We start from the raw sequence: 26,775 nt of genomic DNA, 5'->3' as shown, positions 1-26,775 counted from the left end.
GCAAAATCAATCGAGCGTCTATACCGAGAACTTGGATCCGTCTGCAGTGGCTTTTGGGGGAGCCTGCTATGGGCAGCTTCTTTATATTTAGGTACACAGGAAGAGCATTAACTAGGAGCTGTCAAAATATACATTCACAAATACATTAATATAAATCTTCCTGAAAATAAATAACAGGACAACAAATAAGACCTGTCTTTCTCCAAGCATTTCTCCTCCTGCGTATTTCTCACTGGCGACTTCTCATTACTGCCACAAACGCTCGTTTATAACTGTGGAATGTGTCAAAAGTGTCATTAAAAGCGTCGAAAAAACAATCAAATTTCCATGTCTCTGTTCCGGCATCTGTCATGCCCTTTGGGTTCTGCTAAGGAACCTGCCAGAACTGTTCTGCACGCAGAGAGGAAAGAAAAAGACATGGATGAACACACCCACGCAAATATTAAGGACGCATCCAGGTATATAACTTTTGAGATCACGCCTACTCTCTCACAACTGACGTGTTTTTTGCAAGACCGATAGCTACTGAAGTGTTAACGACATGTAGGTCTAATCACATCTCTCTTCTTCGTCTCTCCACATTTACCTCTTTATATCCCTGCCCTTTATAAACTGATGAACATAAAAAAAAAAGAACTGCCCGTCGAGGAGATCAAAATGATCCAGGCATGTTGTAGAAAAATATGTGTGTGTTTGAGTAAAGTACACCTCGTACCTTACAGACTTAAATGTCTCCAGATGCTGAACAAAGACACAGCGGCCTCTGTTTGTCATCACCGCTCACACCACACGTGTATGCACACATGGACGGGCGCGCTTCGCTGACTCATTTACTCACCGTTTCTTTCTTCCTCACACACACACACACATTCATGATAGTCATCATTCATCATGTGTGCTGGTCTAATGCACCCCTACCCTGAGAACCACCAAAATCGAGGTGTTTTTTTTCCCCTCGGACAATCTTTTCATGTTGAAATGATAACAAATATCAAAGTAGTCTGAATTAGGGCTGCAGCTGCCCTACTATTGTTTTTAAAATATAATAGCTTATATGTCTGTCATTTTGTGAAATTTTAAGAAAGCGTTGGGGTCAACCACAAAAAGAGTCTTTTTTCAAGCCATTGAGGGAAAAGTTCCCCCAACACTGAAAACTGAGTCATTATCTGCTCACTCACTTGCAGAGAGAAAGTCGGTTGAAGTTTCGCACTCCACAAAACACTTCTGGAGCTTCACAGAGAAACAGTGTTACAGCATTTATTGTAAAAAAAAACTGAAGGAGATGGAGACTTAAAATGGCTCGTTACAGCTCATCCAGCATAATCCAAGTATCTCGACGCCCCAAGATTCCAAGGTGATGTGAAAAGATGACATTTACACCATTTAAATATCACCCACAAATCCATCTCAGGGGCTTCCAAAGACTTGGATGTCAAACAAGTTGTATGGAGCTGTTTTATTATTTTGTCTTTCTTCGTTTTTTTCATGTTTTAAAACGAGTCCCCATCTACATCCATTTTTCATGGATTACAACACGTCAACTGGCTCTCCATCAGCACGAGAGCGAGAAGGGTTTTCATTTTTGGGTGAACTTATCCTTTAATAAAGAAAATAATATAATTATAATAATAGTGTGACACCACTCATCATGACACAGTTAAGTTGTGATATTCACTCTCATACTGTTAAAAACCTAGTTTGAATGCACTGCTTTTAAGAGCTTTACTAAAAGTTTCAGAGTTTTTGGTAAAGTTAAATTGCATTTGTCAGATTTATTTATTTGTTTTTTTTACGCCAAGTAAAGTTAGTCTTTGAGAGTAATAAGTAACCTGGCATCACTAAAGTACGAGGAGTTTAATGGGAAACTCACTGCTGGTAATTTATTTGTAAAGCGACGCTGAGGAATGTGGAGAAAGAACTATAAAAGGTCTTTTTCTTCCAGAGAGTTATGTCGAAAAATGGTCCAAAAATTATCCTGAAGATAAAAACTGCTTAGCTTAAAAAAAAACCTCTTCACTGTTATTTCTCCAACGCAACACGTGAAGTCAATAAACTGTACATCAGGGCTGAGGCCTGTAGCTGGTACACAAGGTTTTTTCAGCAAATGACTATGTAGCCGATGGAAGCGCACATTAAATTTGTTAATATAGCCGAATGCAGCCTCACATTTGTAGATGAGAGAGTTTCATTCTGCTACCGATGCCAAGAAAGCCAATTTAAATGCATTGATGACTACAGAGCCTGCATGTTTGTGCACTTTACATTGAAAGTCTCAAGGTCTCTCAACTAACTAATCTGTCTTACCGGCCACAAACCCCTATATGCGCTGAGGTCAGCACAAACCTGCGAGTCTACACACACACACATACACACACAAATGTTAATAATTATAGAGCATGGCGGTGTTTCTGCAATATAAAGACGTTTGAGAATGAGCTTTATAAGTCTGTTTGTTCTGTTTAATAAAATGTTTGAAGTTCTGTTTGTGCATGAAAACACTCATTTGGCATCTTATTTTTAAGCCCTTGGAGCTTCGTCATAAATAGCCCTAAAAATCCCAGCATTGTAATTGCATAATGCACATTCTCAGCAATCACAACATTTGTCAAAGCCTCGGCGAGGGTGTTACGGTGTGGAAGCTATAAGGGAGATTGATTAGTTGGTCTCAGCTGGTAACTCCCCCCCCCCCCCCCCCAAAAAAAAACACTACATGCCTTTGTTCTGAGCACCCTGTAATTAAATCCTGGATTTGTTTTCTAAAACTTGGCCTCGGAATCCTTTTAGGTCTGGTTGATTTTAGCGGTGGTGTGAAACTTTCTGGCTTTATTTCAGTTTTATTTGATTTGAGCTCCGAGATTCAGAGCTTAGATTTTGTTAAGGACGTGAGTGGACTGTTAAATCCCCTCCGCTCTCTCTTTGTCTCCCTCGCTTTGTCACCCTCTATCCACACTTTCCTCCCTGCTTTTCTCTCAGTTTCTTCTTTCCCCACGCAGTCTCCTTCTTTTTTCACCTCTTCTTTCCTCTCTCTGCCACTACATCCCTTCTTCTTCTCTCTCTCTCTCTCCGCACTCTCACCCTGAAATGAATCAAACTTTTTTTAATCTGTCATTGATTTGTGGCAGACGTCCTGCTGAGACGGCTCCGTCAGACTGTAATTTTATGTTTGTGTGTGTGTGTGTTCGAGAGAACAAGTAACTCTGTGTTTGTGAGTTTGTTTTCGAGCAAATCTCGAGAAGCAATCCAGATCGGCGATCTGGATCAATACAAAAATAGCCAAAACGATTTCACACAACCATCTCTCAGTCTCTCAGCCTTCAGACGCAACTTTCCCACACACCCCCGCTCCTCCCCACCCTAACATACGTAAGCTTTCGCTGTCATTGTCAGGCACTGTCACTGAAACCCTTGAGAACATGTGTATGTGTGTTTGTTTCTGTGTGGTATGTAGGCAACAAATTGGCTGTGGAGTCTAGACTGACCTTTACAGGCTCTAACTGAGCTTGTGCAGCAGGTGTACACACAGACATTTGTATGTGCGAGCAAAAAAGAAACATTTGACTGATTAACTGTCTCATAAAAAGTGTTAAAAACATTGAGAATTAAAAGGTCAACACATAGGAATTCTAGTTGAAAAATGTATAGTTTTCCTCAAAATGGACTGAGTATGTAAAACCAGTTAGATCTGATTTTAATTGATTGTATGCCCCCCCCCCCCCAATCCCTCTTAGAAAAGTGACATTTGAATTGTTTTGAATTGGTGCGCTCTCCTGTTTAGTTTGTGAATGTTAAGCCAAAATTAAGAAGTGATCCAAAAAAGAAAATCCCAGAAGGGCAATATGTATGACCTGCATTCTATGTACTATTTCACATTTATGTTTTGAAATAATGAAGGTTGTAAATGATATATGTGATGTAAATTTGCCTTTCTGAATAAAAAGATAATTATAAAAAAAAAAGAAAAATGTATAGTTTTCCATGTTATAATAATAAATTATGTGTGGTTTTTGCAGACACATCTACTGAAGCCAGCATGCTAACCAGTTAGCCCTGGCCCATCAGTCCTGTGCGAGGGATTTACAAACCAACACACCCCTGGTCCCCCGGCTTCCAGTCCAGACAGCTAGTTGCACAGCTAACTGAGCTCGCTAGCTTATGGCAGTCCTAGTTACTAGCAGTTAGCGGTTACTCAGGTGATCTCCTGTCTCCTCTTTGTCTGAAGATGTCCATCTGAATCTGACTGGTGTCCTTTTCTTACATATTCCAAATTTAACTCAAAGTCTTACATTTCCAGGCTGATTCTCCAGGAGAAAGCTGTCCAACGAAGGATAGTCAGTAAAGAGCAGTTACAAACACCTCAAAGTCTGTTTACAGATCTTTTTTGAAGTACTACTGTATGCTTGACATATTTGTATAAAGTCTTTTTGTTGTTCAGTTGGGGAAAACCAAAGACTACAAATCAACTACTGGTGCAGCACACTTAAATGTCCAAAGTAACTGTAGATGAGCGAGCTACACTGGGGGTAGTGTAAGAACTCCGATGTTGACACAGAAGTCGGTGACTTAAAAACACAATATATCTTGTTGTGCTACATCAATTTTGATCCTTTTTTTTTTGTAAACTGGCTGTGTTAATTTGGGAGTGCTTAATCAGCAGAGTACTCTTTTATAGACCTTTTACATGTAGGTGATTAACAATATGGCAACACACAGCAGTGTGTATTTAAATAGGGTAGCTCCAAAGGAAAACAATAGCTTTAAAAGGTAGTGATGCAAAGCCCATCTGTTGAAATCATTTTTCTAAAGGTCCTCAACTTAACTAGATTCTCACAGAGTTGATGCCAAGATTGGATTAAGGCCTTGATAACTCGGCAGGTCATGGCGTCCTTGTGCTGATCTTGTTCCTGAGTCCCATAAACAGCAGAAAAAAGAAACAAATATCTATCGCAGGATCTGTCAATGAAGCTCATCACTCAGTTGGGATTTCTGGCTCAACTTCGCCTGCTTCCAAGGCGCACGGAAAGTCTTAACACCGGCAACACTTGGTCTATAAAGAACCGCTTCACTTGAAGATCAACGTGTTCCTGCTCGTGGGTAAATGTTTAACATGTTACCATAAAAAGAAACTAAACAAGTTGGTCCAACAATAGTTTGTTATATTACACGTGTTGCTGGATGCTTACTGTTATGTAAATTTTAATTTTGATGTTCTCGGCTTTGTATTTTGAAAGCTTTTCTGTTGTTTGTTTTCTTTGGATTCTACATGTTCAAAATTAAAATCGCTCTATCTAAGAATAAATATGTAAGTAAGGGACTGATCAACATTTCCTGGGTAATTTGGGAGTGGAAAAAAAGGAAAAAAAGATAATTAAAAGGTTTTGAATCCCGGCACAGGCAATACTTTATTATCTTTTTCTGACTTTAGAATGTAATTTCTTTTTTTAATACTCATCAATCTAGTCGTCAGAACATCCAGTCATAACATTCAAAATAACACTCTACTGTTACAAAAGCTGTGTAGACTGAAAGGCAGAAATATTGCGTATCTTACATCCTTACAGCCTTTAAATACCCTTTCAAGTTTAAGAATCAACCCTGTGAAAACACACACTCGCACTGAATACTATATAATATCAGTATTAATAATTACCAGTATTTAATCAGTTTTATGTGGAGACTCTCTTACCTGTAGTGTCTAAAGATTTCTTCTTCCACTTCCGTGATGAAGTGACACTTGGTACAAGAGTACTCCCGCTCTCCTCCCCCTCCTCCTCCTCCTCTCCCCCCTTCCTTGTCTCCCACGACCTCATCCTCAGCCTTCACATGCGGGGGTGCCCCCTTCAGGTTTATCAGGCTGTGGCAGCTCTCGTAGTGTTGGAGCAACACGTCGATGTCGGTGGTGGCGAAGGCACACTGGTCGCACAAGTGGGTGACGCCTGGGATCAGAAAACATAGGGGCATGTTGTGAGAAACATGCTGATATGCTAATAAAAAGTCTGAAAGGAAGTAGGCCTTCGATTACCTTTCGTGACAACAGGATGGGCGGGGTTAGAGGGGTGAAGAGTCACCGCGGGGTCTCCTCTAGGATTAGGAGGGGTCATGCCGGGTGAGGTGGCGGTGGTCGGTTTTGAGCTGACGGCGTCTTGCTGTTTGGTGGATTGGGGGAACTTGGAACAGGAGCACTTGGGGCAGGTGGGCTTCCGACAAGCGAAGGGGTGAGAAACCTGTTGAAAACAAACCAGACAGCGCTCGTTAAAGAGAAGCAAGCAAGTTTCACCGACGAAACTGTGCAAATAGGGTGAATTTAGACGTCTGATGTTTATCTCAGTTTTGATGTAATTGTGTTTTCGTCTGTGCAGGTAAATGTGCATCATTAACTCAACGACGACCACCAGCAATCTTGGCTGCTAACCGTCCTCTTTGCATTTGAAAAACAGCTGCATCGGTACCGTTTGGCAGCTGGCACGCGGGAGGGTGGGGGGGCGTGTGGGGGTGGAGCGGGGGAGGTAAGGGGAATTTTAACTAGGCTGAAAATTGGAACAATTAGCTTTAGATTTCTTCATATTCCATTTCACTTTCTTGCGCTTACAAAAACTGCTCATGATTTTTTTTGTTTGTTTTTTATTTCTTTTTCTTTCTAATTGTCAAGCAAATACGAAAAACATCAAGGGAACAAACACTCCATCGGTTTATTAATCTCACCTCCCCCAGGTGCTTATGCGGCTGACAGAGCCCCTGTGGACAGTACATGCAGTGCTGGATGCAACATCGGTGGATGGAGTGGTTGTGCTGGTAGTGCAGCAGCAACGGCGCCACGACGATCACGTCGGCGCTGTGGGCCATCGAGTACCGGAAATCACACAACTGGCAGTTGTAGCTGGTCACGACTGCTTCTGAGTCGCTGCTGTTTGGCTCTCCTGGGGAGCAGAGGAAGCAGAGCGAAGGCCTGTTAAATAAAACAGTTTGGGCCTTGGAGTGGAAAAACAAGGATGTGTCAGATAAATAACAAAGAGGGTCAAGTACCATCATAAAACTCTAAACAATAAAAAGGAAGAGGTCAGGAAGGATTATGGAACTTGTTACAGCGAAATAAGTAGAGGCCAGTTGAGCTTCTAGGAAAAGTTAAGTCAAGCAGCATTATAGTACCAGAGCAAAAAAAAAAAAATATCATTAGACTGCTATTTAATTCTTTTTTTTTACCCATGATCATTAATCTTGGCCCATTAGAGTGGATACCTTCTATTGAAAAATGCGCAACACAATTCACCACCGCATTTCAACATGCTTTTGCCCGTTTAATTACCTTGGCTGGTGCTGGATGGGTTGGATGATGGATCTTTGCGGCTTTTGGACGCCATGTGGTCTCTCTCTCCTCCTTCCCTTCTCCCTCCTCGCTCTCTCTCTCTGTCCATGCCACCAGGATTAGAGTTGCTGGGGCTCATGGTGCCTCCCGTGCTCATTCTGTGTCTTTGTTCATAGTGCTCCAAAAGCTTTGCCGAGCCCCCCGACCACTCACAGCTCCAGCTACAGAACTTGCACCAGTAATATGCCTGCACGGCACCTCGACCCGACTCCCCCGCCCAGCTCGGCGTGTCTGAACACGCCCTTACCGGGATGGAGTACCCGACCAGAGAATCGTCATCCGCTATCACCGCGACTTGCTCAGCGCCGTCTAGGATTTGACCCCGCTCCTTCATCTGGTTGTCGTGTGTTGGCAGGTTATTGGTCGCCAGCAGGGGCGTGGTTGGCGGCGTTTTGACTTTATTTGGGTGCGAGGAGACGAAGTGTTGTTCAAGTTCTACTGAATTACTGCCCATGTATGTGAAGTTGCAGAATTTGCAGCGAAAGTACTTAGTATTCCCCTGACAGTCAGAGGTCTTCCGGCCGATCCCAATTAGCGTGCCACCTAGCGTCACCTGTCGCCGAGCAGAAAAGAGAGAAAAAGACAAAAAAAAAAAGGTTTTGTTAGATTAACGCTAAAAGTCAATTTCTGTAGAAGTCATATGTGGTTAAGACTTGAAGATCAGCAGGTCCTTGCTTAGTGCTACCGCAGACAGGGAAGATTACAGACAGCTGGTTCCATTTGGATCCACTTCCTGGTCGGCATAATAACTTTTACTGAGCTACAGCGCAAACAAATCTCTTATCAAACCCTTTGTTCAAAGCAAAGCAACGTCAAAAACTTCTCATTTGCCGACAGCTGACTCTTGCTAGTTAAACGGCAAACATTACCGGTGGTAGATTATATCAGCTGCAGTTAATTACATACTCATCTAACAGCTTATAAAAATAAACTTCTGGCTCATGTGTTCTCTGCAATCTGGTGTCTTCATATTTGCCACACCACTTTAAGGGTAACTCCCTCACTCCTTGACAAGGTTGCATTGTGGGTAATGCAGGCACCATGTTTTGAAAAGGAAGACGAGCACTTGGAATAAAAAAAGGTGATATCTCTGCGGAAAAATAGAGGAAAACTGATTATTGATTACCAACTGAAGTAGACTAATAACTTCAAGCTGTTAAGACTTTTTAGCCTGTCCAACTTAAATCAAATAGTCTACTTTACTTAGTCAACCATAATCAGTTTTCTGACTTTTCTTAAAGTAAAGTCAACTTTCGTAACTTGACAGTGCACAATGATTACTGGACATTAGACAATAGCTTATTACAGTTTGGATCATATGTCTATATATCTGTGATGTGCATGTTTGGGTGTACTGTACCTGGAATAACTTGTCTTTAAAATTCCACAGTAAAAATAAAAATACATCCACCATTGTCATTTTTCATTTCTAAGCAGCAGATATTTGGGTAACATGATCCTTCGAACACAAAGCTGCACTGCTGCAAATATGGAAAAGTGTGCTTTACCTGCTCTTAGCGCTAAACAGCACAGTTCCAACTTTTTTTTTTTTGTATGCAACTGTAGACAATTAAAAGGCTGCTGAAAGTCAAACTAACTGACCAATAACAGATCCATCAGGCTCGACAGTGGAAGCGGCCAAGATTTTACATTACTGAGCGAGCAACCTGACACTCGTCTGGTTTTTATTAGGTTGGCCCGTCGACTGTAGGTGATTATAGAGCGCTTCTGGCTATACTGGTGAGCAGGCAACCTGGCAAGTCTTACAGTGACATTAGACTTACTACTGTACAATATGGATTTGTCTTTTCACGGATCTGCGGTTTAATGCCGAGTGTTGGCAGTCTTGTAATGGAGGTTTGGCAAGAATAAAATGCAGCTGGTAGGCTGCACTTTAAGCGAGTAAAGGTGTATGGTTTGATTTTTTTTTTTTTTTTTTTTTTTTTGAGAAAGCATTTAGCTTGTTTTTTTTTTGATGATTCTGTCATTATTGTATGGACTTGGAAATGAATTCATTCTCACAATAAATCTTGGAGACTCAGATTTGGAGAAAACCACTGTAGGAATTGCTTTGTTTTCCCTTTTTGCAATTAAAACTCCCTCATTAAACATCTGTCTGTCTCTTTCAGATGAGGAAGTTACATCCACGGAGAGCTATTTCCTCAGCAGAAATATCTAAAACTGGCAGAAAAGGACAAACTAAAACATTTATGTGTGCAACGACATGAGAAGGAGAAGTCATTTAAATGTCAGACAGTACATTTTGGCTTCATTGAGGGGAATAAATTCAGAAGGCTAAATGAGATCTATTACTGCCTGTGATCTCACAACAGCAATCATCCAATCTTCGTGTTGCACAGACCCCGCCGAGGCAATTAGAGAAGAGCCACGAGCCAAGCATCAAGTCATTTCAACAAGCAGAATGGACAGAGGAACACAAAGACTGCAAAGGGGGCAGAGAAGAGGCAGAGGACGAGCGGGACGAGTGTGTTAAAGGAGTGAGGGAAAGGGACAGAAGAAAGAGGTGAGAGAAAATCTGATTTAGAAGAAGGAGAAAAACAAATGTGAATCAGTCAGAAAGAGTGAGCAAAGGGCAAAGGAGAAGGTGGAAGAGAAACAGATGATGACAGAGACAACTGGAGAACAGAGGGAGAAGAAGAAAGTTAAATTTGTCTGACAGCTGTTTCATTACGCTGCCTAACAGCCGATTATAACTACTGGTTTCAATGCCTTTCTCTCTGTCTGTCTCCTCCACTCCCTTCTCCTCTTTCCTCCTCCATCCCTCTCTCTCTCTCTGTCTCTCTCTTTTCTTCTTCCCCCCCGTCTCTCTCTCCTCCCCGAGTCTTTTTTCTCCTGAAATCTCATTGGTCGACTGGACGTCTCCTCTTAGCAAATGACAGCATGGAATTTTCCAAACGTGGGCGGGAGAGAGAAAAAGCGAGCGAGGGATGGAGAGAATAGAGACCCCTTTCATTCGCTTTTTTTTTATATATACTTTCACTTTTTCTTCATAATGACGACTTAAGCCCACTGGATTTTCTATTTCTGACTCTGTGTGTGAGTGTGAGTGTGTGCACGCGTGCGCATGTGTGTGGTGCTCGACTACTGTGTGTGTACTATGTGTGTTTCTGAGGCCATTACGTGACTTACAGCCATTACAGACTCCTGGTTAAAGTGAAATGAAACTCCTCACGCACACACACACACACACACATAAATACGGCCACGCACGCACACACATACACACACGCGCACACACATACACAAACACATACGCTACGTTTATTAGATCATCTCGTCGAAAGCTTTTTCAGACAAAACCCTACTGTTCGCACACACCGAAAGTCCTAATCCTTGACCCAGCTGTTAACAAAACTGGAGTTGTTTCCAGTTCTGAATTCTGAAACGCTTAATTAAGGAACAATTAAAGACCTTATTTTTGTTTTTAATCGTCATTAATCATTCCTTTGAATCATTCAAAGAGAACCTTCAATCGTAGCCAAGTACTGAAAATATACACCTGCACAGAATGAAAATATGAACATGAAAAGTCCTTCCTCTGTATCTAGTTGAAACCCATTTTTAAAAACTTGAAATTCACGTGCACCATTTTTTTGCCCTGTTCTTGATTGGCATATTGTTAAAAATGTGACTTTTAGGGAATGTGACAGCCTCTCAAACAACCCCCAAAAAACACAGAATTACAGTAACGCAGAACATGTCGATAAAACTTGAAATATCAGCTTTGTAAGCGTTCATTAAATGTGATAAGGTCTAATTGCGGATTCATTATCCTGCTTCACAAAATCAACTGGATGGCATTTCAGCGTCCACAGAAGTTTGGCACTAATGACTGTCTCATTTCCAAATGGTGACCTGATGGATCGCCGTCTTAGCTAAGGTCATTTCAAAATAACACCCTGTCGCCTCACAAAAATACCCATACTGAAGCTTATACTTAAATACGGGCGTTCAAAAGAGACATTCACTTCAAAACACATTTTTTTCTTTTTTTTTTTTTGAAGAACAAAACTACAGTATGTCTAGTCATTTAAAAGTAGCATAGGAAGACCAACATAAGTTCACGAGGCAATAAATAATATGTGCATGTTTTGCCAGTTTTGTAGCAGACGTGCACACACTTGTGTCCGAGGCTTTACATGTCGCTTCATTGGGATTAAAACTAAGCGAGATGAAGCAGCTTTTAAGTTTCCACGCTCCCCACCTGTGAGACAAGCTTCCTGAATACCTGAAGTCCACTTAAAAAACGCCTTGCTGTGGCTTTAAATAATTTGATCCAGAACTTGTGTGTGACTCTTTATTTAATTGCTTTTGTCTTATTTGTCACTTAAATGCCTATTTTTTCATCCATAGTAAAATCTTTGTCTATCAAAAAACAATTTGAACATTTTGTTATTCTTATTTTGGAATGTTTATCCATGTCTCTGTAAAGCATTTGGTGTCCGAGACGAATGGTGCTATATAAATAAACTTGCCTTGGGAGACACTCGTATCTACAATAACAAGGACGGTAAACTACAGGGTTTACGGGTTTTTTATTCTGACCAGTATACAGCTGTTGATTTCACTGATTAGTAACTCTTGATTTAAAGTGCAATAATAAGTGACATTAATAGATGAAGGGATTTTTTTTATCCTAGAATTAACTGTCTGATCTTTGGTGTTAATTAAGTATGATTTTTGACATGCTCTGATGGTGTATAACTACAAGGTAAACCTCAGTCATCTTTCATTACTTGAACAACATTTCAGATCACTCTTTGAAGAAGGAAATATTAATTGCAACGTTAAGTGTGTGGCATTCCTGTCTTTATCTTGCAATTCCTCAGCAAAGTGGCTCACGCCTGACACTGTCACCCTTTTTAAGATGTTTACACATTGAAGGTTGCATAGGGTTTATTCTTTATTTGGATCCCAATTAGCTACAACTGAGGTATCGGCCACTCCTCCTGAGGTCCATACACAAGAAAAAAAAAACATGCTGCAATCCATCATAGTTGTTTAGGCAGGTTAATTTGGGGCTGCAAGTTAATGTTGTTCAAGTTACTGTCCGGTTGCTGCAACGATCATAGTTAGTAAATGAGTTATTAGCACGGGATACACACTTATTTATTCATGAACAATGACGCACACACCGTAAGATGCATGCATGTCTACATATGCATTGCCTCTGAGTGATTTGCAACCACTGTGTGCCTGCACCAGTGTGTGCGTGTGCTTGATTACTGCGAGTGCACACAAGTGTGGCCTTGCTGTCTGCCTGGTGCCCTGGTGCTGTCTGCCTTTCTGTGTCTTTCCATCTGTCAGTCTATAAAGTTTTATAACTTGCGGCACAATGCCTCACTGTCCAAAACAAACATACACAGACACACACACACCCTTTTGTTAGAAATCAGTTGCAGATTGTTCGAACCAATAAATTAGACGGTTCAGTTATGGGCCAGGATTTTCAGATTTAAGAGCAATGCTTACATTGAATTGTGAACTGAATCAGCGCTTCGCCTGTTTTGGATCAACGTTTTTCAAAGTGAAGTCGATAACATAAAGCCATACCTGCCGGCTATTATTTTAAAGGTGCACATGTTGTTTCAGTATATGAATGAAAAAGGCTGGGCACCGTCGCCACGTACATCTATCTGTATTTCTTGACCTTGGCCCGTGCTCACCTGTACGTCATATGTGCCGTTCATCATTACCGTCCTGTGCTGCTGATTGTGCACATCTGGTCTGGTCTTCCCCAACTCTTTGGCTTGGTTCCTCTGCCCCTGTCCTGCCTGTATATCTGGGAGCAGAAAAACAAGGAGGAGGTCAGACTTGCAGGAGCAGACAAACAAACACGGGTCAGGCTGCCAGAGGCACAAACATCCAGGAAGCATGTCTGACTTCTGGGAAGGAGGAGAAACTTTTGGATCAACAATCAACAAGTTCTTGTTGCTAGAAACTGCTGCCACCTGCGCACACCGGGAACTATTTCAAGCTGTTTGTGTGATGTGTGATTTATTCTTTCTGCATGTGGTTTGGTGTTTTCATGTAAATCAGTGCGAATAATGAAATTTAACACCTGTAGTATTTTTGATTGTGTAAGTTTTACAAGCATACTGACAAAAAATGTCACAATAATACCTTTAGAAAAATCTAACATGTTAGCTCAAAATGTTATAAAAGGGACTTCATTCAACATATCTAAACTTTTATACTTTTGTATTTAAGACTTGTTATGCCAGGCACCGTTTTTCCTTGAATTTCCTTACACTGCAATAAACCTAGAAGGGTTCAAGCATGTATGTTAATACATAATGGGGTGATAATAGGACAGTTATGGTTCAGATTTATTTTTCCGTGGCGAATGACTAACCCTTGCAACACTTTCTCCAAAGCATGATCAGCATGGTTGGGAGGTTTACTTTAAAAAAGTATCCTGGTACCTAAAAATTGCAGTCAGTAATGTAATCCAAGTACCAAACATTAAAGTAATGCAACTTGATTACGCTCTGTTACTTTTGGATTGCTCTAAACCAAACATTTGCAAACAAAGAAAGGGAATATCAATAGAATGACTTTTATTAACGGGTGTGTTCTTGTGTTCTCTGTTGTTGTTGTCATGTGTATATCATTCTTTATTCTCAAAGTGCAATCCTATTAGAAATCCCCCTTTGTTAATGAATGTGTCTGAATTGTATGCTGATTACATAATCCTGTTTCATGTATTCTGCTACTCCCGAAGCCCGGTAATCAGTGATGTTTATTTCTTGACCTTTTGCATGGATCTATATCTTCCATTTATTTTAATCAATAAGTTCCAGCACATGTTTAACAATTTAACAAAGTAATTCCTGCACTATGAAACCAGGGCCCTATTTCTATTTTTGTTTTTCTAAATGGGTTCAAAAAGTCTTGGAACTGATCCAGCTGATCGCCTCAGCCACCAGCGGCGAAACAGGCAGCAATGGCAGCAGCTAAATCCTTTTGGGGCAACTCAAGGTCCTCATTTCTAGTCTCATGTGTGTTTTATGGTGATTGCCACGGTAAAATGATGGGGGGGGTTTTCTGGTATAGCGGCTGTTTCTTTACCATGAAGGTCTTTCTTTATAGGAATCCTTTCCACAATGTTGTCAGACGCTTAGAATAAAAACCAAGACAAGACAGGAGTCTGTCGGCGGCAAGAAACAAGCGCTTGCTGCCTGTCTCGTAGCTGCCACCTGTGGTGATCTACCAGACCAGTACCACCATTTTATGTACCTGTTAGTCATTTTCACAGCAAAATATGTAAACATAGGCTAAAGGTTTCAAAATAAAAAAAAACAACCTGAAATTCTGTTTAAGCGCAGAGTAATTACCTAGAGGTGTGTGTTGGGGAGCCATGTTGTGGAGGGCCAGGATGTGTGTGTCGAGGGCAGCGTCCTGCCGCGTGCGGTTGTGCAGACCCAGGTGATACTTCCTAAAGTGCTTCACCAGGTCGGCGGGGTCGTTGCCATAGTAACCGTAACCACACACGTTGCACTTGAAGTCCTGGAGTTTGGGAGAGGGGCTGGAGGACAGCGGAGGGGTGTCAGTTGTCGACTCCTCCCCTCCTTCCTGTCTGGGGAGGAGGTGGGCAGCAGAGAGGAGAGGAGCTGTGAGGTGATCGGCCTCCCCCCTGTCTCTCTCGCCCCTCTCTCCTTCCTCTACCCCCTTCTCCCCATCCTCGGCCTCCGACTGGCTCTCAGGTCTGTCGGTCGACGTCGCACCTCCTTGCTTTGCCCTCCCTCCTTTCCTCCCCCCTCTCTCCTCGTTGCCGTAGCGCTCGCTGACGGATGAGGGAGAGACGGAGGAGGACGCGCACTCACTCTCTCCCTCCTCTTCCTCCTGCTCCTCATCTCCTCTGATCCGGTCAGAGGATTCCGGCTCAGAGGGTCGGTTTATTCGTTCGGCCTCTGCTCCTACCCTCCCCTCCTCCTCTCCCTCCTCCTCTTCCTCTCCTGCTGGCCTCCTCCCCTCTTCTTCCTCCTCCTCCTCGCCTCCCACACTCCGGATAGGGGGATTCTTCTTCCTCACCATCTCTGATCAGACAAAAAAGAGGCAGAGAAAGTTTTCAGTGACGCACTGACAATAAAGCATGTAGACTCTGTATTGTTTATGCATTCATGAGGGAACTAAGGGATGAAAATATCAAGCAGATTTTAAAGAATCCTTTAAAAGAAAATCAAGACGCTAAGAGATACAAGGTGTTTGCAGGACTCAAAAACACACAAGTACAATTTTTCTGACAATGATGCGTGTGTACAGATTCGCTTTGATTCAATTTACAGTCGTCTTTGAAGGCTGAAATCTGTGACGATACTCAACCACAAACCTCGTCAAAGAAAAACAGCCCCAACAAATCAGAAACATCTCAGCTGACAGAGAGTTCTTTTCTGGGATGTGTGTGTTTGTGTGTGTGTGCGTGTGTGCACGCATTCGCAGCATCCTTACGTGCAACTTTCTATCCTTTTTGTAAACCAGGGAGTGAATCTTTTTTATCATTATGGAAACCATCCGTGAGAATCTTCAACACATGACCACATCAAAACTCAAACCATATCAGAGAAGGCTGGGATGGCGCGCGAGGGGGAGGGGTGGTAGGGAGTGGGTGAGGCAAGCAGGGGGGAGACGGAGAGATAGAGAGAGAACGAGAGAGCGAGAGACTGGGAGAAACAGACGACCACATCAAACCACACATCCCATATCAGAAAGATGGATGAGGGTGGCGGCTGACTGCGATTCATCCCCTGCAGCCCTCCAGATTCCTCTTCGTCTCTTGCATCTCTTTCGATCACGTTCTGGCTTTTCCCATATTCTCATCTCTCACCGTCCCTCGTGCTCCGTCTGTGTCACCTCTCTCTCTTCTTTAAAACAAATTCCCCGCTTACTTTTACCCCCCCTTGTCTCCCGTTGCTCTTCCTCAACTCGCAATGCTCTCCTCGCATTTTAGTCTTTTTTTCCTTAACTTCACATGCGAGAATAATTGCAACAATAACAGTAATTCCGTCATTAAATGTTTTTTTTTTGTGTTCCTTCCCTCCCCCTTGTCACCCCTCTTCCTCCCACCATCCCTTCCCTCCCTTATAATCACTATACAAAGCCATCAAATAACCAACCATGTGTTTTATGTTAAACCATAATGTTCCTTTTGTTTGAAAAGAGAACAATTGTGGTCGTATTGTTCACAACAGTCATGACAGAGAGATGGAGATATTGTGTGTGTGTGTGTGTGTGTGTGTGTGTGTGTGTGTGTGTGTGTGTGTGTGTGTGTGTGTGTGTGTGTGCTTTACTAGTGTGTATGTGTGTGCGTGTTTATTTGTGGTCGTTCAGTTCATATTCAGTCGTAAACACAGTCAACCCATTGACCCATACGCTGTTGTTTGTATGCGTGCATGTGCGTGTGTGTGTGTGTGAGTGAGTGAGTTTGGTAATAAACACAAGTGAAACCCGACAGATGCCTGATAGATGCCAGAAACTGATCACTTTTAGATCAATGCAATATGTGTGAGTGTAATGCGCGTTTGATGACGTGCGTGGCAGCGAGACAGCTCCCTTAGTTAGTGCCAGAGATAAACGCTTATTGTTGTTTGCTGATCGCTCAAACTGCAAACAGTTAAAGCGCGAGAGGGCAAGAGAGAGAGAGAGAGAGAACACACACGCTCTTCAGGAGGGAAAGGGGGAATGCGGCTGAAAGCGGATAATCAGCCGGACGTAAACAAACAGATCAAGATACGCGTAAACATATTAAAAGGGACCATATTCTGTAATGTAATCTAGTGGATTAGGAAAGAAAAGAGAAAACAAAACGCGCGCACAAACACAGAGGAAGAGAGGGCCAATGGCCGAGTGACAGCTGCTTTTCTCTGTCGAATCCAATCCGCCGTCTTTTCGGGTGTTCTAACGTTTTCTTCTTTCCTTTTTCGCCTTTCTCTACCATACAACTATTAAACTAAAGCAATTTATGTCTGCGAGGGCCCACGCCTAGACCAGCCCTGGCACTCACACTGTGTGTGTCTGCATGAGTGTGTGCGTGTGTGTGTGTGTGTGTGCAAGGGAGAGTGAGCGAGCGCAGGGAGCGGAGGAAAATCTCATCTGATGTTCACCACACCCAGTCAGAATTCATCATTCGCACACACACACACACGCACAGTGGAAAACTACAGATCGTTGTGGTAGAGCAATGAGGCTGAAATCCCGACCTAAGAAGCACTGACTGACCTAACTGTGTTTCCATATGCCCTGTGCGATCTCCGCGGGGACTGCGAAAAGTTAATCAAAGCGATAATAAGAAAAGACAAAATTTACGAATGATTTTCGCCGAAGCGTGAAATCAACAATCAGGCTAATGCGCGTTACTTGCATCGCCCCCAAGAAGACGAGGTGTGCGTTGAAAGGCTGTACCGTATGCTTTCTTTCTCTCTGTGTGAGTGTGTGTGTCAGTGTCGCAGCACAGCCCTTTGTCTGCTCCAGGCTGTATACACAGACTGGAACCATTACTATCAACTACAATTAGGTACAACCCACCACAACATACCGCATAACAACTACTGCTACTAGCTACAATTAGAGCCTATACACCACAATGGCCTCAATGCCATCGTCAGGATAAATGCGTCTGTTAATCATTTCCATCAACTACAATTAGCCCAAACGCCAGTGAGGCTTTTTATCTGAAATTGCCAAAAATCACCCCCAGAGACCTGTTGAAGGACGTACCAAGAGCGGTGTGGGTAGTATGTTTGGCCAAGGTAGGGAAAACATGCTGGAGAGCTGAATCTGCATTGCATGTTTGTAGCGTGGCGTTCAGCAACTTTTATCAGACTAACACAAGTAGATTATTGCGGTGTTATCCCCTAGTTTTGTTGCTCTTCAAGCAAGTTAAATGTCACAGGTAGAAGTTACAACTCTTCTGGTCGGGCTGTGCTGCTGATGGGCCCAAACAAAAGCTGATCAATGTCAATATCTCGCATCAGGGAGTGACTGCAAATCAGGAAAAAGTCACATTGTTTGCCTTCTGTAAAGGGAGTTCAGCTGTTACACTCAGCTCTTTGATATTGTCTCATATAAGTTTGAACTGGATCGAAATTGCATCGTGGCAGAGTTTGAGACATAAGCAAATAACGTTTCATTGTCCAAGAACTTGTGATTTTTAGACCCTAAGTAAACAACTAGGACAACAAAAACGACAAAAGAATTTCAATATCAGTGAATCAGTCGGTTGTCCAACTATCATTTGGTCTGTAACATATCAGAAAACAATGAAATTGGCAATAGGAATATCCATGTGCCCAAGATGTTGTCTTTAATTTGCTTGTTTTGTCCAACCGGCAGTCTGAATCTCACTCAGTTTGCAAAAATTTAGCAAAAACACACATTTGAGCAGATGTTTGACATTTATGTTTGGTAACTTTAACATTTGGTGGACTAAAAAATTATGGGAATGAATTCTCAGATCAACAACACATTGCAGCACCAAAATGACAACGCATGTCAAACTTCTTCATCTTTTATCGTACAGTCTTTTTTTTGGGTTACTACTAGAATAGGTTCACACGCTTTAATGCTGAAATTCCCCCTCTGTCTGACATGCTGTTTTGGCTCCTGTCTCTTCAAGGCCCCACTTCTTGAATACCTAGTCTGCTCTGATTGGTCAGCTCACACACGCCCGAGAGAGCACTGCTTACTGCAACAGATCAGTTGTGCTAAATCAGTTCTTTCACGGCAAACTACCTGGTATTTACAAATCATGCCAATGTGGACATGATGACGTAGTGCAATGTCACAAAGTCACAAAATAAGGGCGGGACTACTGACGAGGCGTTTCAGGTGCAGTGTTTTCTGTGGGAGAGAAGAGCTTCTGCCTTTTCAACTTTCAAAGCCTTTGTGTATGTATAAGAAGACATATTACACACTGCAGAAAAAGTGCAACAGGTCTCCTTTAAGATGCGAAGAACACAGTCATTTCATGGATCATCACATAACACCAAAAAAATGTTTGTTTTTTATCCGCAATTCTGCAAATGCATATCATTAAGTCACTGATACAAATCTCAGTCGCACATCTTTCTGCTCTCAGATAGCTTTGCCCCTCTCCTCCCCGTGGGACAGCTGTAGTTGGCATCTCCATCTTTCATAAACAAGAGGATTAATGTGCAACATATGAAGAAATAATGCCAAAGGCAAGGTCCCATTGCACAGAGATTTCTCTCAAGCTTTTCTTGATCTGCGTCATTCCGTGTCTTCATAATTCTCTCAGTCTTTGTCCCTACGCTTCCTGCTCCTCATCATCTGTCCTCTGTCCTTTTTGTGCAACAATACATCTTCCTCTGCTTCATGATGTCCTTTGTAGGTTTTTGAAATGATAGACAGATTTGTGGATAAGTGTGAGTACGTTGAGGAGAGGAGGGAGAGTGTGAGGGAAGTAAATGGGAGGAGGGGAGGAAAGACTTCAGATAGTAAAGAGAATATATTTTTCTTCATTTAAAAAGAAAAAAAATGAGATTGTCAGGGGAAATGGATAGACAGAAATAGGAGCAAAGGAAGGAGTGAAGGAGGAGAGAAAAAAAAAGACAGGAGGCAAAGGGCAGATGAGCCCCACATACTAACGAGCATCCTCAGAACATCTACTTTAAAACTTCTCCTAATCTCCAAAGTGAGTTGAAGTTCTGGAAACAGCACAGTGTTTATTAGCCACAGTCTGGCTCCCGCAGCGGGGCACTTCATACGCAACCTCTCCTCGCGCTTCAAAGTTACAGTGGTGCAACGGAAATAACTTCCCATTATTTGAACTTTTCAACAGATTCGAGCACAGTTTGGGCCTAATTTGTCCCAAACACCACGATGGAGTCATGCATCAGGTCAGGCATCCAGCTGGTCGCCCCTCAAATAACATGCAGCAGCACACAGCGGGGCATTCTCCGTTTATTTTGCCAATATTTTGATTTCACAAATAAATAATTTCCCAGATGTTGTCTTCTGAATTCCTTTTTTTTTTTTTAAGTGACGAGGAACAGGTTACAGTTAGGGTTAATGGCACAAATGTGGTCACTTAAAGTTGAGCAAATTGAATTAATAAAACGGCTCCTTTTTATTTTCCTCTCAATCCACAATTTGGATGTGTGAGCAGTTTTAAGCTTGTATTCATATGATTTGTAAGACTGATATTTGCAGTGTATCTTTAAGCTCTCAATGCTCAATGTTTTCTCGTATATGATGACCTGTGAACCTGTGATGAATGTTCAAAATGCGACAGGGCTGGGCAATATATCGGTATATCATTATTGTGATCTGAGACTACACAGTCTATCATTTTGATTTTGGATAGCGTTATACGGTGTAAGTGTTGCCTTTTCCTGTTTTCCAAGGCTATATTACAGAGTGTAGGGGAATTTGATATTTTGATATGGAGGTATATGTTGTGTATCGCAGTGTCATTTTAAGGCCATACTGCCCAGCCCTGGTATGCAAGATGAAACATGTAAAAAGCTCCGATAATTTTGTCAGGATGCCCAAAATTACTTATGAGCAAGTCAATCAAGGCTGCAACCATCATTTAAATAGATTTTATTTGTTTTTTTCCTGGTACAAATTGATTAATCATTTGGTCATTTATGCAAGGAAAACACTCAACTGATTGATGGGCTGACAAAGCAGCTGCAGATTAATTTTCTGTGGACTGACTGATTGATCAGTTTGTAAATGTTTTCCTGTCTACAGTCAATGTGTCCAATAATTTGGCACAACGATGTGATTTTCATTGGGTTTACAATTTAAAAAGCCACTGTGTTCACATCTTTTCTGTGTACAGCCAGGGTCCGCTGCTGAAAGACTGCATTTCACTCCAAATAAATACCACAGAGGTCGCTGCCAGAAACCTGAAACACACAGACACTTCCTGTCGGTAAAAAAAAAAAAAAAAAAAAACATTTTCCCCGAAAGGACCTGCTAGACACCAGCTGTTGTTGTTGTTGTTGCGAGGTGTCAAAGCTTTCAGGACTGCGGCGTATCACTCAGCAGTCATTTATTTCTATGAAAAAGTCACAGATTATTACTTCTAGGAAGGCCACTGATGCACAAAATGGCAGTCACGCTGAAATGGCTTGTAGCCTTGGGTTACGTGTCGCGGTGAATGAAAGCAGCTGAAGAAAATATTAATGAAAGCGCGCACGTGACCGTTTTAGTACCCGCACAGACAAAACAGATCAGTCCGTGAAACCAAGCCTATTTAGAGCGGTGGGATAATAATAGGAATCGGCCGCAAGTGCACGCCGCTTGTGAGCGCTGGATGGGAGCAGAGGGGATAAGGAGGGGGGGCAAAGAGCCGGCTGAAGGTACCATTTCAAGGGGTTTCTTTTTTTTTGGGAAGGGGTTGGGGGGAAGAAACAGCTTGGAATTGATTTTGCAGAGGCAGGAGTCTAATTGAAGATTGGGAGGGAGGGGGGAGGGTTGGGGGAGAAACAGAAGGAGAGAGAGACAGGGAAAGGGGGGACAACATAAAATCACTGCGAGACGGGGTCCACCTGCCATTTTAAGACTAAAAGCTTTCAGTTGCCTGCTAGGCCCCTAATCAATGCCAGAACTCTTACTTATACACACACACTCTTCATCTGTTGTGTAGCAGGGCCCCCAATTCATTCCTGCCACGGATCAAGCAAATCACACACGCACAGGCACACACATGCACACGGACAAAAACACACACGTATAGACTCACATGCAGACACACTCCGACAGAGTGTAGGACTCATTTGTAATGGGGTAACAGCATGCAAAATATGTCATCTTAAATGTCAAACTTAATCAGGGGTTCACATTTCAATGCCTCTCTCTCGCTCTCTCTTGTTCTGAGAGTTCCTCCCTCTGATCCCTCGCTCCTTCTAGCTGCCTCTCTCTGCCTTCTACTCCCCGTATCTGTCTCTTTCTCACCGACACACACAAGAAACAGATATGGCGGACACACCTCCCCCTGTGTGCTCCTCTCCCTATCTGTCCATCTTTCATGTAGCTCTCTCGGTTAATCTCTCGCCTCCCTCTCGCCCTCATACATTTCCTTCCCTCCTCTGCGCCGCTGTCTCGTTCTCAATCTCAATTCCTCTTCTCCCTTTACTTTACTGGGCTGTCCTCACATGAATCTGGGGTGTTTGTGTGGGTGTAGGTGTCGACAGTACAACAGCTTTAATCACCCCAAATGACTGACAGATGGGAATCTATTCAAAGGCAAGTGTGTGCAAAAGCAAAAGACTGCCATTTTTACTTCACTTCTACAAATAATACAGAATAATAGAGGGAAAAACACTTCTTAACATCTTAAACTGTATTTACACTAAAAAAATATCAAAGTTAGTGTGTTCAGAACAAACAACAGCAAGCACAGTCAGGCTTCCAGATTCTCAAACAAGCCAAACGCTGAACAACTATAACTTTTTCCCAATTCATTTTGATTATTCTGATTTTGGCTTAAATCAACATTGTTGCACCTACTGCATTTGAGATGTGATTGCTCTCATTTGGTAAAAGTAAACAGAGAAATACTGTAAAGTACTGCAGGAAAGAGTCCTAAAACCTGCATTTTTGTACTTCAGGTTCCCTCATCTTGAACACAATGGGTTTTATTGAATGGGTTCAGTTGGATGCCTAAAAATAAGGGCTGTGGTTAACGCAGGCACATAAACTATGTCAGTAAATACCCCACGTTTGAAGGAAAAAGCATTCACATGTCTTTAAAAATGTGGCAAAATGAGACTACAGAAGTTGTCTGGGACATTGAACGTCATCCCACAGCACTCCAATCGACACAAGCTCCACGCTACAGAAAACACTGGTTCAGAAACCAACGGTGGAAGACGCACTACTTCACAACAACAGAGGCCCTGAAGACGACTGCGTCCATGTTGCATGCACCCAAATACAGACTTACACAACCCTCGTCCAGCCCGTCCCCCCACCCCCCTGCTACACAAACTTTATTAAAAGTCTATTAGAGGAGTCTGACCTCGAATAACTACATTGGATTACTGTACCACACAGGGTCTGGAAAGCACTGCGCTGTGTGTATGGGTAAGTGTGTGTGTAATACTCTGTAGGAGGGCTGTTTACTCCTTTAGGGCAGAACACTGGTTAACACCAGTCACACACAGACATGAACACATAACTGGGAGCTGTCCAGTATAACCATGGTCTCTTGGCTACCGATCGCTCTGGGGCCGTTCAAGTGCAACTCAAAAACTGCTGAGAAAGAGAAGAGTGTCTCTTTTAACTGGTCTGCAAGTTGAAACAGCTGATTTTTTTGTTTGCGTTTAAGCTCAATTAACTCTCCTAACTTTAACAACACACACTAAAAGACACTGACAGAAATTGTGACCTGTGATAGAAACCCACTTTATCAGCTGTGACTTGCTTGACACTGCACAAACTAGCTGTTTTTTTTAAACTGGAAAGGCAAATTTGAAGGCGCTACGCTCATGCTCTGGGACTCACAGTCTATAAAACTTTATTTAAAGTGTGTGTCGATGCCCACAGGTGGGTGAGAGGAGTATAAAAACCGGTTACTCAGTTTCTCCAAAGGAACGGGATTTGAACTTATTGTGCGGTTCAAGTTTTTTGGTTCTTGCCAAATCGGTGGAGGTTAGCAGGTTAAAACAAGGTACGTTCTCTTAGATTAGCCCACACAATAGACTGTCTGTGTGCATGTCAGACTATTACAGAGAAATAGCCGCCAAGAGGTTGCTGGTTCAGTTCCCAATGGGGCTATAAACGATGCTGAAATAAATCAGCGTTACAACACACACACATGCAGGGATCCAGGCTGCTACTTCAAAGGCACTCACACTGCATCCAAATCTCACACAAACACACACACACACACGCGCACCTGTGTTTTATAATCAAATCAGACATTTATTCACATGAACACACACACGTGCAGGTGTGTGTTCATGCGTACGTCTGGATTTCTGCATTTTCTTCTCAGCAATTTGTGATTTTTTTTTAGTCAAATAGTGTAACAGAAGACACACACAGGCACAGACTATATATCTCTTCTGCTATTTCAATAATCTGTGACCTGAGAGTTTATAAGACTCAATAGTCTGGCCTCTGGAATGACTGTCTGGATTTTAACTTTATATATACACACACACACACACACACACGCACACAAAAAAGCTCCCCTGCTATGGTCCTTAGAGTCTACTCTGTCTGTGTGTGAATGTGTGTGTGGAGCATACCATGTGTGTGTGGTCACGTCTAAGAGAGCTCCTTTAAAAATGGATCCCTCGCTGTCTCTCCCTGATGATGTCACCTTAACCGATATTTGCGGCGCGCAAATTGTGGTCAGCAGCTATACGTCGCGTGCATCTGTGTGTGTGTATGTGTGTGTGTGTGTGTGTGTGTGGAGTTGCATTTATAACTCAAAGGTCAGCTGTCACGTCAGAGCGGTTTTACACACGCAGGATGATAAAAGACAAACACACACACACACACACACACACACACACACACACACACACACACACACACACACACACAGGGACCGACTATGAGGAGTGTGTGTGTGTGTTATTACAAAAAATACAAAAAATTTTTTGGTGGACATATATGTTTTTTTTTGTTTGTATTATTACTTAATTAATATTGTAAATTCTCAGTTTCAATTTCTTCTCAAAAACCACACAGTGACAGTAACAAACCTTCCAGTGCAGAGGAAATACAACAAATACACACACATCCACACAGGGATTGATTAACAATTACATCTCCCTCTTTTTTAAAAAAATAAAAATAAAACACTTTAATATAAACAATTTAGATTAGTTCCACCATTTGCATCTAATCATTCGCATTATTTCAAAATAATCAAAACTTTAATCAAATCCCCATTATGTTTCTTCAAGCACCACACACACACACACACACACACACATGGGTGACAAACACACACACACACAACAATCACAAGGTTGAAATCTGTTGCTGCACTAAAACTATACTGAGTAAACAACAAACTGTTTTTTAGGGGGCGTGTTGGATTCCTTCAAACCAAAAACAAAAGCATTTTACACTTTTACGATTAAAGTATTAAATCACGGCCTTTAATACCAAAGGGAACACGCTGACAGTATACAGAGATACACAATAAAAACACTTTATATACTCACAAAAGAAAAAAACACATCAAAAGCGGTGTCTGATAAATAATTAAAGGGCGTCCTCCAAATCCAAAGACTGTTGCATTAAAGAGACGCCTGTTTTGAAAAGCCTCTATTTAAAACAAAGAGTGAAAAAAAAGGCAAAATACTGTGTGAAACAAGAAAGAGAGAATACGTTCATGGTGGTACCACAAACAAACACAACGTGACAAGAAAATATAGACATTAAATAAAGAACAGCCCATGATATGAAAATCTTACTACAACAATTACCCCTGTTTTGCCTGAAAATGTTTTCAGCTTGATATGGCGAATACACAAAACGTGACATATCTAAATTTCCTGCAACAACTGTTTTAGCGAGCACACTGATGCTTCTTTGAATTTCCCAACACGGGCACTGACTTTTCTACGGCTGTGTTCAAAGACGGGATGTTGGAGTCTGTCTCAGGATATTGATTTACTGTGAAACTATCAGAAACAGTTTAACTCCGCACACTTGGGGGGCACCAGCTCACAAGCACTGGCTGCAACAGTCAAAAAGCCAGAAACAAAGCTCTATCCCGTGTGTGTGGGTCAGGTTTTTTTTCTACCATCGATTGTTGGGTTTTACGGCTAATCTGTAGATCGGCGTTGGAATCCAATTTATTTTTTACTTTTTAGAAGTTATTTTGGATAAAAGGACGTTTTCTTTCATCTCACCGCAGTGCAACAGTTTCCCTGTCCTGGTCGTTTTGCATGTCATTTTCCGAACTTGTAAGCTTGAGATTGTTCTACTTGTTCAAATTTATAGCAACGTTATTGATGATTATTCATTAAAAATCTCTTTCTATTAATATTTTGACAGTCATCACAACAATTTCCATATATCGAGATATATTTTGTGTAACTCAAAACACCCTAAAGATATCTCCATGTCATATTAAGGACCATATCTCGCACTCCTGGCATGTGTATATGTTAAGGCATCATTAGAAAGCCACACAATTAGGTTTCTCTGAGATACAGCTTGTTAGCCCAGCTTCTTTTAATCCCTTCCTCCAGTCTCATTAATAAGACTCGAAAAGCCTAAAACAGAGAGCAGATGATAACCAGGTAACTAAAACGCAAAACACATTCTCTCTTATGTTGCTACAAAGTAGCGAGTCTCTTGATCTTGTGTTCGGGCACAGTATCTGAAGGACTGTTTTTCCACCAGCTAATAAGCTCGTAATAACACCAGAGTTAACGATAAAAAAAAAAAATGCC

General features: G+C 42.0%; 1 protein-coding gene across 6 annotated transcripts in view; it reads right to left on the bottom strand.

Annotated features, from left to right (window-relative positions):
• trps1 (trichorhinophalangeal syndrome I) overlaps nt 1–26,775 on the bottom strand; it is a 123,772-nt gene that overhangs the window by 54,669 nt on the left and 42,328 nt on the right. For all 6 annotated transcript variants that reach the window (XM_037093421.1, XM_037093427.1, XM_037093423.1 and 3 more), the window contains exons 3-8: nt 14,719–15,420; nt 13,048–13,163; nt 7,301–7,913; nt 6,700–6,914; nt 6,020–6,221; nt 5,684–5,933 (exon numbers count right to left, since the gene is read on the bottom strand). In XM_037093421.1, the coding sequence (XP_036949316.1) occupies nt 5,684–5,933; nt 6,020–6,221; nt 6,700–6,914; nt 7,301–7,913; nt 13,048–13,163; nt 14,719–15,420 (2,098 nt within the window). The remainder of the gene's footprint in view (nt 1–5,683; nt 5,934–6,019; nt 6,222–6,699; nt 6,915–7,300; nt 7,914–13,047; nt 13,164–14,718; nt 15,421–26,775) is intronic.

Source organism: Acanthopagrus latus, chromosome 3 (genome assembly GCF_904848185.1).
Source record: "Acanthopagrus latus isolate v.2019 chromosome 3, fAcaLat1.1, whole genome shotgun sequence".
Taxonomy (NCBI): Eukaryota; Metazoa; Chordata; class Actinopteri; order Spariformes; family Sparidae; genus Acanthopagrus; species Acanthopagrus latus.
This window is presented reverse-complemented; position numbering and strand designations above follow the sequence as displayed.